The 13,523-nt window shown below is 39.0% G+C and overlaps 1 protein-coding gene across 1 annotated transcript; it reads left to right on the forward strand.

Moving 5' to 3' along the window:
* The first annotated feature begins 1,285 nt into the window (after positions 1–1,285).
* Positions 1,286–12,524, forward strand: LOC146620675 (ectonucleoside triphosphate diphosphohydrolase 2-like). The gene is made up of 9 exons (XM_085367782.1): positions 1,286–1,402; positions 3,955–4,072; positions 6,199–6,349; positions 6,463–6,622; positions 8,438–8,665; positions 9,161–9,433; positions 11,669–11,788; positions 12,087–12,221; positions 12,318–12,524. The coding sequence occupies exons 1-9, from the start codon at positions 1,286–1,288 to the stop codon at positions 12,522–12,524; spliced, it is 1,509 nt and encodes a 502-aa protein (XP_085223908.1).
* Positions 12,525–13,523: the final 999 nt, after the last annotated feature.

The following is a 13,523-nucleotide window of genomic DNA, read 5'->3' on the forward strand; positions in this document are numbered from 1 at the left end:
GAGGGAGCTACACACCTTTGTTAGGATACAAACTAGAGTCATAACACACAGCTCTGATGAAAAAAAAAGAAATCAAAAGATTAGATTCTTTAAGTTTCAAAGAGATTTAGTTTATATATTTTATATTATACAGTAAATGTATACGAGTGACCGGCAATAGTTCAGTCAAATTATCCTTGAAACTAGCTACTCTTTTGTAGTTGCTGGCTCTCTGAAGTTTCTCCAAGGGACGGGAATTTCACATCCCAGTTCATGCATCCATAAGTGTCTTGGATAGCTGCTCCCTGTTCTGTGTTTTTCACATTTATTTATTATAGTTTAAGCCTGAAGACTCGTGCTGACAGATTTCCACCAGCTCCTTTGTTTTGGCCACATTTAGCTGTAGGTGGTTCACCTCAAACCACCTCACAAAGCAACCAATCCACACTTCCAATAATGGCTGTGTCATCAGAGAATTTCTGAAGGAGACAAATTTCTGTGATGTAAACTGAAAACAGGCTGCAGTTGCACATGGGCAGGTGACATAAGTTGACCTGCTGTCACCCGGATCTGGAGCTGTACTGTAAACAAACACTGAATATACTTAACAAACTAAAATAATTAAGTACATCAGTTCCATGGCTGGAAACTCTCGATATCCGAGCAGAGTATGGATCAGTAGGTTAAAGTTAGCTAATAATCTCTGGTGATTTAAGCTACGCTGCCTAATGTTTCTGACGACATATAGAGAACAAATAAAATAAGCACACACTATAAGTCACAGCAACATTATCAGAATAGTTTGAACATGTGCTTTATTCAAGTTAAAGTGTGTTTGAAACTGCATCACATCTCTGCATCTGTTCTCTGCTGCAGCAACAAAGTCTAATTATTAATGAGAAACCAGCCTGTGTGTGTGAGACCGTAACCTGAGGACATCAACAACACTGGACATAACACCTGTTTTCATTCTATCAACAGAAAAGTTACAGAAATATTAAATTTGAAGACAAATTCAGAAAATAATACTAAAATGCGCTATATGTAAAATTTGGGGGTGCTCGAGCGCCCGGGATAAGGCTGTAAACTCCCCTATGAAGCATTTGTCTTGTGCTTCCCATGAATGAAGCTCATATTCTATACACAGTGTTTCAACCACGTCTGAGTGCCCGTGTGGGCACAAGTTAGAGGAAGCGGGACTCCGTAACATGCGCGTAACACGCCAGGAGCTCACGCGAAAGCCATGGTTATTTAATGCGCCTTTACGCGGAACTATTGGCGGCAAACATAAGCAGCAGCGTTCAGCATGGGTCTCCGGTGCTCCCAAACCGTACCGGCGGTTGTGCTAATCGTCGTGGCAGTTGTGGGGATTCTGTTGCTGGTCCTTCCAGCTAAAGAGATGGCGCTGCCTCCAGAAAACATGGTAAATATTATTGTAGACGCATATATTCATAGAGGCGCAGAACACCGTTTCAAATCTAGGTCAGGATTTTGGTAATGTGTGCATCAGAAATGCACATTAGAAGTTAAATTTGGGTACACAGCTAAGCCAGATTTTAATATTAGTTTGAAAAATGTCAGATTTTCATTTTAGAAGGCTCTGCGCAAAGGTGTGACTGAAAGTACAAGAAATCTAAACATGCACAGTTCATCCCATACTACGTTTTCTGCCATCATCATGTATCAGTCCAAGTAAGGAAATACAGAAGATCTTTATTTTAATACTTTATGTAAATTATACCACGGAGTTTACACTATGTGTAGAAAAAAATAGGATCCTAAAAGCCTGTCTCTGCTTTTGATACCTTTCAAAAATTTACTTTAGCTTGTATATGTTGTCAACTGTAGTTCTTAGAGCAACAGCTTTGTATGATAGGCCAAACTAGGCCAAAAGGTATTGAAACTGCTAGATGTTTGTGGGATGTGTGTTGGTATACTGACAGGGAGCGAGTCTTTGCACAGTGAAAAATGAGCTCATTTAAAACTGCTCAGTGCTTGTCTACATCTGAGCTAAATGCTCGTAATTTCACATCCAGCTCTGAATGCATTTCCTGACAATGGTTTGCAAGAGGAAGTGACACAGAATACCCTGAACGAGTCAAGACAAAGAGTGTGACATAAAATAAGTAGTTTGTTTTATTTGATAGTTATTCTGTGCTAATTGCTTGTGGGCTTTTCATTTTGTTCATCTCACAGACAATTTGAAATCTTTTAAAGGGCACCACAGAATAGGTATTTAGAAATAAGTCTCATGAAACAAGTCTGCTTTGATTTGGTCACTTCAAAGAGTACACATACATGAGAAGAAACCTAAGATGTATCGTTAAAAAAGAAGCAGTAAATCTGCACAAAAATAGCGACTGTTGCAAACTTGCTATGTTATAGGTTTTAACCACATCCTGTCAAGACCTCACTTAAAGTTCAGTAAGTGGAAAATAATACCACCTTCGCACATTGGAGTGGTTGCAACTATCAAAATGAGTAGGTTAGTGTACAAAAAAGTTGCAATTTGCAGCAGTATCAACTCAATATCATGCAAAGCATGCAACAGACACACCGGTCCACTGTGTAAATAAGAAATGGACTGGGTCTTACAGTGCTTTTCTACTCTGAGCTTTCAAAACACTTAACACAACTTGCCTCATTTACCCATTCACACAAGCACCTGCTCCACCTCATGAGCTACCACAATTCATGCTTTGCCTCTCCAAAGTGTGAAATGGCTATGCTTGCAGACGTTGAGAATACAGACCATACACGCATTAGGCCACTAATTCTTAAGCTACTGCACAACTGAAAAATTAGACACCTCAAGGAGAATTGCTCTTCATGAGACAACAATGTATCGTTTCAATTAGAAATGACCACAATTTTAAATGACATGTAATAAGTCATATTTATGCTGTTATATATCTACAAATAATGCTAATAAAAAATTACACACTAAAGATAAAGAAATATTTAAGAAAAGGTCAACAAAAAATCCATCCATCCATCCGACGGGCAATTTAGTGTTTCCAATTGACCCAACTCTATAAACAAAACAAAAAACAACAACAACAAAATGTTTGTAAAAAAAAAAAAACAAAGATAGAAATAAACTGTCTTGATGCTCGATCAATCATCCAGGTAAGTAAATGCCAAAGGTTGATTCTGTTCATCTAGGTGAAGCATCTTCAATGGGAGAAACGTTTTGTTACTCATCCCAGTGACATTGAAAACGCTACGTTTTTAAATAATAATTAAAAATATATTTAATTGTACTAATCGAGTGTAACATTAAAATGTTACATTGTTTTGTGCTTGTACTGTAATTGTTTTGTTCCTTTTTTCCTTTTCTGTTTATATTTTTCCTTGTATTTCCGTTTTTTTCCCTTAATTTATTATTTCTGAAAAAAACATTTCTTGACTGTGTAATCCACTCACTGCACCACGGTTATTGACCAATAACAAACCAAAGTTGGGCGATATGAGAGGAGACACTTGTCTTCAGGGAAGAGTGTCTGTAGTTCAATACAAATTTATTCTGGGTGATCATGTTTATTGTTTGATCAAATATTTTATCCTAATGAGATTCGTCTATTCCCAGGACACAAGGGCTTACTGAGTGATTTCATGAGGATATAAATAATGTGAATTATGCTGTTACCTTCACAGTCACCAGATCTCAACCTCGCTTAACACACATTAAGATTTAGGACGTATGCATTATGCAGTTTTCTGTGCAATATGTTCTATCCCATCAGAAGCTGTTATTGACAAACGTCATGGTCTAAAACTTTAGAGCATTATATATATATTTATGATATATGTATAATTGTGATATATCTGTGGTTCATGTGTATATTGGAAGAGCAGATGGATGATTGTTAAGTCATTAGAGGGTCACAGAGATAGCTTACAAATACCTGATGAAGTTGGGAGGCTTACCTCTGCCTGTGGTCACCTACTATACTGTATATCTGTCTCTTTTAGTATGGAATCGTTCTGGATGCAGGCTCATCCCACACCTCCATGTATATCTACAAATGGCCGGCTGACAAGCAAAACAATACCGGCATCGTTACCCAGCACGATGAGTGTAATGTAAAAGGTGAGTTCATTTGCATTGTTCAAGACAAAGTTGATCAAAAGAGAACTCAATCATTACTTTATCTCGTGGTTTGAGTGGTAAATGTGGGCAACAGCATATACTCAGAATCAGAAGCGGTTTTTGATACGGGCGGTTGCCCGGGGCAGCATCGTGGTGGGGAGCGGCATCACGGGCATCGGCAAAAAATAAAAATAAAAATAGTTGCTCGTACTCATGCTGCCCCGGCGTCATGCCAGCGCATACTGGGAATGGTACAGGCACCGATCGGTTTTCTATCGCCCATTTGCTGGGAGTAAGGGCGCCCTCCGTTTGCGAGGTGCGCCTGCTGCTTGCTGCACAGGGAGGAGAGGGCGGGGCGGCGGGGGATTCTCTGGCTGGCTGGAGCAGCGTCTAATAACCAACTCGCAAAATAAAACAAAATAAAAACAAACCAAAAAACACAAAACACCAGACATCATGATACAGACTTATAATTTGCACCGACGTTTTTCTCAAATCTATACGCGAAAAGTGAGCGCGAGAGCCCTCGGTGCGCATGCTCACTGCTGAAGTCAAAGTAAACTTTATTGTCATCTCCGCAACATGCAGTCCAGCATATAGAGACGAGACGACGAGGCTCCAGTTACAGCAGTGCAAGTAAACAAACAATAAATATAAGAAGAGTAAGAAAATAAATATACACTTTAGGACCAGGAGTAAAGGGATCAATAACAATTTATAATTTACAGTTTGATGATTTAAAGTCTCACACACAACCCGTTGAAAGGGGAGGGGGCCGGCTGCTTCCAAATAGAGCACATGCTAGCACTAGAGGGAGTGTTCGCCCAGGGCGCCAAACAGGCTAGGACCGCCACTGCTCAGAATGAAATCTAACTTTTAGTTTCTAAAAGTATAATGTCAGCAGAGCCTTCAGCTATCAGGCCTCTCTCATACGTACGGTTACATTGTAACCTTGGTTCACTGAGTGAGAAACTATCTCTCCGTAACTCCGTTACACATTCCATATGTATGGGGTAACTCTTAAAGACACCCCGCAAGGAGACAGCGCAGCCGAAAACCCAGAAAGTGTACCAAAAGAACAATTTTCAAATGTACATATATACATGCCACCCCAGTCAAGGCCACGCCAGACGCAAAGGCCGAGCCAGGGGCCAGAGGCTTCAGTCTGCCAGATGCAAGACTTACCTGAGCGAGTCCTGCAAGACGCAAGGATCGCAACTGAGCAGCCACTCATGGTCAGCCCTCAAGTTGCTAGGCTAACCAAGGACCTAGGCTACTGCTGATGGGCACCCAGCACCCAAAAGACAGGCTGGCTGCCACGTTCAAGCGATAAAACTGCATAAAGGTGGTAGCTGAGGACCATGCTGCTGCCGCACATGACCTAAGAGGTGGCCACCCCATGGGCCAAGTGGGCCCACACAACCGAGGGAAGGGGAGCTTCCACCCCCTTCCCATCCGGGAATCACCTGCAACACTCACTGTGGACCGATAGTGCCTGGAGTTCACTAACTCTTTTGGCAGATTTTATGGAGGGAGGTTTTTAAGTGATAGCCAATTGATCTCAGTGTTCTCCAGAGGCTCAAAGGGAGGGCACTCAAAACTCAATCACCAGTTTCACATCTGCACACCTGTTTTATACTTAAGCTGTGGGGCATGGCCGGGTTAGCCAGAGTGTCGCCACAACATAGAGGGGGTCATACCCTTACATATGGAATATGTAACGGATCACAAATATTTCTCAAATTATTGCTAAGAAATACCAAAACTATTTATAGAAATGTTGCTGGTGTTAAGTGGAAAATGTTTGCAAGCCTCCAGAACTGACCATTTAACCCCAGAAGGTTCCACTGGTGAGGACACTCTCACTTTCACTTCCACAATTTCACCCTATAGAAAAATATCCAGTGCCGTTAAGAATATTCAAATTGTATGTGTTGTGTAAGACTTAAGTGGTCCACTTCCTCGCCAGACATTCTTTGCTAACTTAGTAAGTACCAGCTGTTCCCCTTTTATTGGCCTTGTTATCAATGTTTCCTTAGAAACACCAGTGGATGACTCCAAGACAAGAAAGTGCAGCCTTAGATCAGGTTCTTAAACAATTAGAGTTACTTTTTCTTCTTGTCCAGGTGGTGGGATATCAAGCTATGCCGACAACCCTAGTGGAGCAGCAAAGAGTCTCGAGAAGTGCTTGGAACAAGCTTTGACGCATATCCCCAAATTCAGACACCATCAAACTCCACTCTGTTTGGGAGCGACTGCAGGCATGAGGCTGCTGAGGTTAGTAGTAGTGGTTAATAATTCACCACAAACTCCATCAGTGATTAATATCTGTATTGAAATGAATTCAGAAAGTCTTTTAACCAAGCTTCATTTAACCAATGTATTGATAGCATCACCAATGCCTCAAAGTCGCAGCGTGTAATGAAGGAAGTGGAAAACAAACTCCAGTCCTACCCTTTCAAATTCAAAGAGTCAATAATTCTGAGCGGGCAGGCAGAAGGGGTATTTGGCTGGGTCACTGTTAACTACTTACTGGAAAACTTTGTCAAGGTAAGTGTTGTCTCTTTGATGAATTTCTGCTTTTTCTGTTAACATGCAAGGCAGCTGGATAGCAGAGTGCACTGCCTCACAACCTCATGAAACATGAAAGGTTTTGTTTTTTTAGGATATGACTAGAACTGAAAGGGTCAGTGTCTTTAAACATAAACTTAAATAGTAGCTTCTGATTAAAATATTAATTTATAATCACATAGATGTTTTTATTGTTACTGTTATTATTTGTTTTGGACATAGCCCATATCTGTACATACACTGAACAAAAATATAAACGCAACACTTTTGATTTTTCTCCCATTTTCCATGAGCTGAACTTAAAGATCTGAAACGTTTTCTACATACACAAATGACCCATGACTGTCAAATATTGTTCACAAATCTGTCTAAATCTGTGTTAGTGAGAACTTCTCCATCCCACCTCACAGGTGTGGCATGTCAAGGTGCTGATTAGATAGCATGAATAAATAAATGTTGGAGACTGTGTGGAGAAACAGAAGCTGATTACCCACATATATTTTGGAAGTGCATAAAAATCAAAAAGTATTGGGAAGACCTTAAAATGACCATGGATAATATTCTGGGTTATGCACTCCCAAACACCAGTCAAGTGATGTACCTTGGAAACATAAAGGAACTGGTATAAAAGGAGGACATGTATCTAGTAAAAATAATCCTAGCCGCAACAAAGAAAGCAATCACAAAGAACTGGTTACACCCAGACCCTCCCACTCAACAAGATTGGATTAGGTTTGTAGAAGGTATCTCAGAAATTACTTTCAATATTAGACTGATGGGGTGTAAGTATGACAGACAATGGAGGAAGTGGAAAACATTTTTAAGTGGCACCACAAACACGACATAAAAAGAGATTTGCATGTGATAGAAGGTGGAAAAAGAAATGTAAACTCCAGACTGTTTGTAATTTTCTTTACTGTATAACTAAAGCTAATAAAAATTAAAGTTGCAAAAAAGAAATACAAAGCCATTACAAGCCATTCTTAAAGAAGGGTAACGGGGAAAAAAGATGAGGTGTGTCACATTGCACAAGATCTGCAATGAAAAATAGGGGCAACAGGTCTGATGGAGTACGCAATCAAAATTGAAATTTCTAGAAAGGGACTAATAACAGCGATCACCTAAAGAAGAGTTTTTATATTGTCCTTTTGTCCTTTTATTGTTTTATTGTCTATTGTCCTATTCCTGAAGACTACTTACAGAAATTACAAAAAAGCTCTCCTAAGAGATTTCAGGCTGATGATTAAAGACAGTCATCCTGAGTATTCATGATCAAGCCTGTTAGAATTGCTTGTTTTAACCTGAATATGTTTCAGTAAATCGCTTCACCTATTTTCCAAGTTAGATATTTATTAGTTAAACTGACTTATTAACTAATAATTTTACTTGTACTTAGCTGAGTATCTTGTTTGTGGTTGTTAACTTACTTACAGTGAGTATTATTAACAACATAATGAAAACTGAGTTCAGGATCTAGTTAACATTTTTAATTAAGCACTGTGTTAGAAATGTGATGGACTGACTGGTGTACATGAAGATGCCAAGTGCTGGAAGCGTCCCAGTTGAAAATTACATGGAGGTATTTTATGATGCATGAGTTGCATGTTTAGGTGGGGGTGTGGCCTCTTTTCCATTTACAAGTGAAGCCAAACAGCTATTTTAGATCTAAATTTCTCTTACAGTTTTAGAGCATTCGAGTGCTTTGGTCATTTTTCCCTAAACGTTTTCATTGAATGTTATTGGTTGATTCTAAGAGATTCTAATTCCACTGTGGTGTCCTTTGTTATTACCCAGTATGGTTTTGTAGGTCACTGGATGAATCCAGGCAGAGACACAATTGGAGCTTTGGATTTAGGAGGAGCATCTACTCAGATTACTTTTGAGACCTCTGAAAAGGTGGAGAATAAAAGTAACACAATGGAGTTGAAGCTTTTTGGAAAAACCTACAGACTATACACCCAGAGCTTCCTGTGTTACGGCCAAGACCAGTATTTAAGGAAACTGCTGGCTCATCTCATTAAGGTACTGTTCAACAAGTTAAAAGACTCTAACTGTTAATGGCGACCAAATCCCTGTTTGTTATAATGATTCTGTATCTTCTCAACAACTGAGAAGTTCCGATAGCAAGACCATATAAAACAGCATGTGTAAACATTTTATTGTCTTGCTGCAGTCCTGCTAAGCTATAAGGATGTTTGAAACACATCTCCATTAAGCTTACTAAATGGATTAAGTTCACATTTGTCACATTTTGGGATCATATTGTTACATTCTTGCTAAGAGAGAGATGAAAGCTTGCCATACAGATTGGACAGGAGAACTGCTAGCTCGTTAACCAAATTAAATAACCAGTCTTTACCAGTTTTAGGAAAATCAGAGTTGTTGCTACAAGGAACCTTAGAACAATGCAGTGTCTGTGTTATGGATGGCTTTTATTGCTTCAACAGTGAAATGGTCTTTGTAAAGAAAAATATAAAAAAATGTTTTCTAATAAAATTTTAATCTTCTAACTTTAAGGATAACTATCCAAACAGCACAGTGTTCCACCCCTGCTATCCAAAGCAGTTCAACGAATCTGTCATCCTGGGGAAGGACGTCTTTGATTCTCCGTGTACTGTGGACTCCAAGCCAGACAAGATTGACCTGGAAATGAATGTAAACGTTGTGGGCACAGGGGACTACCAAAACTGCTTAAAGAATGTAAAGAAGATATTCTCCTTTGAGAATTGCAAATACTCCAAGTGCTCCTTTAATGGAGTCTTTCAGCCCAGCTTGAGAGGAAGATTCATGGTGAGAGGCTTTTAGATGTTGTCTAAAATATCCTATATTGAGGCAAAAAAGCATAGAAGCATAACGTAGACTCAATTTTGGGTATCATTTTTAATTCTTTGTTCTTGGATTGCTCATTGTAGTGATTACAGTGAGTTTTTTTAGTTCTTACGTTCTAATTCTACTGTAATTATTAGCATTCGTAATTCATAGAAAAGCTCTAGGTCAGCTGGGTTTTTGTGTGCATGTTTTCTGAGTGATCAGTTAAAACCCATGTATGGTAGGTTAATCGAGATATCTTAACCTGCTGTTAGTATGAATGTGATACTGAATAGCTTCCTCCCTGCTCTCTGACGGAGTGGCAACCTATCCAGCATGTACCCTGCCTCTTTTCTTTTTTCATCTAGGATAAGCTCAATGATCCCCTGGAACCCTCCATCCAAACACCTTCACAAAGCACTGTTAAAACATTCAACAGGTTTATTTACAGATTGTTAAAGTAAAATTGCTATCTTTGAATCGGAGGTTAAGAGACAGAGATAATACACGCTGTTCAATGGTGAACACACTGTCAACAGAAAACATGCCCACAGACAGACACAGACAGAAAAGAAGGAGAGAGTCAGTGGTAGTGTGGTAGTAATTGCATCAAACAGCTATGCAACCAGACCCTGGAATGTTCATTAGCGAACAGCCACCAACTTTAAAGATATGGAACGAGTGAATTGCTTCCTATGTGGACACAGTTTGGACAGGTGTTTGAACAGTTTTCCAGATGTTCTACACCGAAATCGTCACGTGTATGGGAGCTCTCTGGTAGATATTTTGAATCCCTTATGCACACTTTCTGCAATTTTTGCCTAAGAGACTTACTCGCACATAAACAGTTATACAGACAAGCATACAAGACTTAAAGAGCTGGAAAGTTTCAAGAAAACATTTGGATAAAATCACAGGAATCCGGCATTCACTTTATTACATATCAGTCACTCTGTCTCTGCTATTGACTATGTTGCCTCTATTCCATGTGCAATATTTTGGTCTTCCCCTTTTTCTGTGCAATATTTTGTTCTCTGTGCAATATCCTGGCAGATGTGCAATTACCATCCCCATCCTAAATGACCAGTGACCTCCCTTCCACCCTTATCTATATATTATATTGCTGCCCTTGTACACACACCCACAATGCTTCTGTGACTCATACACCGTGTATATATATAGAGTGAGAATATTATATACTAGTTAGATATATATTCTTATTTGTATATTGCTTTCTTTACTTTTTTAAAAATAGACTTTTGCACTTTGTGGTCTTGCTACCTAATTTCGATGTGCAAGAAACTGTACAATGACAATAAAAAAAGTTCAGATACAACACCTCTTTTACCAGTGACATGTGGGCCCACTGGTGGACGATGAAGGTACTGCAGGTGATAACAGAAGATAAATCTGAAATTACTCACAAGCATATACAATTAAATATTTAAATAAACGTATTTATCTATATGAAATTAATTAAACTGGTAATATGAGGTGATTAGTTTGCAATATGGCTTATTACTCTGACCTAAATATGTGGCTCTTGTTTTGAAGTTTGTGCCCTGGTGGTTGGCTCGGTCCCACGTTGGCCTTAATACTGATTTATGCATATGACTGGATAGCATTAACAATTAATAGCCAACAGCCTGTATTCCTTATGTTTTTTAATGCATTTTATTCAAGAAAATACATCACTTTCTCCTGGATTAGGGGGAAGACTTGAGATTTAGTGTGCCTAAGAGATTTTTGTGGGGTTTTTTAAGTGGGCCGCAGCAATCTTGACTTTGGGAATGGCCAGGTTTTTAATCTTGACAAAGCAGTAGAAACCAGTGTTCTAGTCAGTATTTCCTCAGTTCCAGGTCAATAATAGTGCAGTATGCTCTTCACTGAATGAGCACTAATTTTTGCTTTCTGATATCCTTTCTTCTTTACACACACACACACACACACACACACACACACACACACACACACACACACACACACACACACACACACACACACATATACATCGATTGATTGATGATTGAAAATACTCCTAAACACTAAAGATGGATGCATTACAGGCATTTGTATCAGGACCTAATGGATTGTACTGACGCTTCCTTTGTGGTTACAGGTCACATTTTTAATTCTGTCTTCAAAAACAGAAATTCAGTCAAAGCAGCAGGGGGATACTTAACCTTCATCCATTGCACTATTCTTTCTTCTCCACAGGCATTCTCTGCTTTCTACTTCACTCACAAATACATCTCTACCCTCACCAACATGGATATGACGTCTCCTAATCAAACCGCAAAGGCTGTCCGGCGCGTCTGCAGCATGAGCATCTCTGAGGTACTGTCCATAAAGACTTTGAGACGTGTTGATTTGTAAATCCAGCAAACAAGCCACCAATTCTTCACCATGTTACTTGAAGGTTCTAAAGTCACTGTCGACATATATCTACATATATTATCTATTATATATCTATCAATATCTCTGTTTCTACACTCGTTTTTTATGAGTGCTTGATGTTTGTTGTATATTTCCGGCTTTGACAACTCAATTTCTCTCTGGGATTGATAAAATCTCTCTGATTATGAGCTTTAAATAACATAATACAAAACCTCACACATTGTATTTTCACTTATAGATGACGACTAGGACAAAGCAGGATGAGAAATACATGAAGAATGTCTGCGCCGTCTCCAATTTCGTCCAGGTGCTCTTAACACAGGGCTACCATTTTAACGAGGTTTCCCTTCCTTCTATTTCTTTTGAAAAAAAGGTGAGAGGTGAAACGAAATGATTTGCTGGAATTTAGAAACTGATAGAATCCACAATATGATGTGATATCACTGCACCTCTTCTTGTGTTTCTGTAGGCCGGAGGAGCATCTGTAGGCTGGGCTTTGGGTTACATGCTAAACCTGACCAATCTAGTTCCAGCCGAAAATCCTGTAGTGATGAAGGCCCTGCCCATAGGGCCCTGGAAAGGCATCCTCTTCCTCTCCATCATCCTCATCTTCTTTGCACTGGGATACCTTCTCTTTGTCTACAGAAAAGCAAAAGCTAATGAAGGAATGGTTTGAGAGCAAGGGTAGCCAAGTTGAAGTAAATTTCTCTCAGGCAAAAAGCCTTCAGTAAACACCTTTTTAATTTTGGCTTTTTATATTATGTAGCGAAAATCATTCTTAAAGTAAAGCTCGCCCTATACAAGTTTTGCTTTAGATTCACAAATTTCAGTAAATGTTCAGCTTACTCATGTCAGTGTGCACAAAATCCAAAATAAATGGGATCCTTTTTTAAATATTCCAGACTCAGTGTGCAATACAATACCACTTGTGATTAACTTGTCATTATTTAGCACTTTTCTAGTTTGAATGAGCACTGAAAGTAGCTTTTGCTACAAGCTATAGTACATAAACCCATTCACACACACATTCAGGCAGTCTATGAACGCATTTTCTATCACACACTACCTCTGAACAAATCAGGGACAACTTAAGGTTCAATATAGAACTGTGGCATACATACTCTAAGACACCACTAACAGCTAATGTGTCGTTCAAAATAGCCATGTGCCTAACAGAAGGCTTTTGAAGTAGTGATGGGATTTCCGGTTCTTTTGGCTCCCAACCGGCTCTTCAGGTTGTTTTGTTGCTTTAATTAACTTATTATTAACAATAATATACAATTATGCACAAAAGGAATTAATTACTAATGTAAAAAAACGTGGTTTTATTTATATATGTTTATATATAAATATATGCGGTGGCCCCTACAGACAAAGCACGAACAAACTCAAAAACACATTCCTAGAGTTAACTGAACTTCCAAAACAGCTACCTAGATCACTTAAATTACACAATTGAAAGCATGTGTGTATTGTTTGTGTATTTATACACAGGCATTCATATATATTCAAATAATTTAAAAAAAAAGTTCATTTACCTGTTACTACCACACACCAAATCTGGTCGTTGGTACTTGCTGGCTTGTGTAGCCACGAGGTAACAAAAGCTCAACACTGCGCCCAGCATCCTGGAGCACTTCTGTTGTGTTTTGTACCTGCGTCGGAGTTTGTACGT

The sequence above is a fragment of the Diplotaxodon limnothrissa genome, linkage group LG12 (genome assembly GCF_057381915.1).
Source record: "Diplotaxodon limnothrissa isolate DT_005_m linkage group LG12, D_limnothrissa_male_GT1.1, whole genome shotgun sequence".
Classification (NCBI taxonomy): Eukaryota; Metazoa; Chordata; class Actinopteri; order Cichliformes; family Cichlidae; genus Diplotaxodon; species Diplotaxodon limnothrissa.

Bases quoted from the DNA above. Each gene is read 5' to 3' on its own strand.
- LOC146620675 (XM_085367782.1), top strand. From the start codon at position 1,286: ATGGGTCTCCGGTGCTCCCAAACCGTACCGGCGGTTGTGCTAATCGTC. The intron at 6,623-8,437 runs GTAAGTGTTGTC...GTTATTACCCAG, and splicing joins TACTGGAAAACTTTGTCAAG to TATGGTTTTGTAGGTCACTG. The intron at 8,666-9,160 runs GTACTGTTCAAC...TCTAACTTTAAG, and splicing joins TGCTGGCTCATCTCATTAAG to GATAACTATCCAAACAGCAC.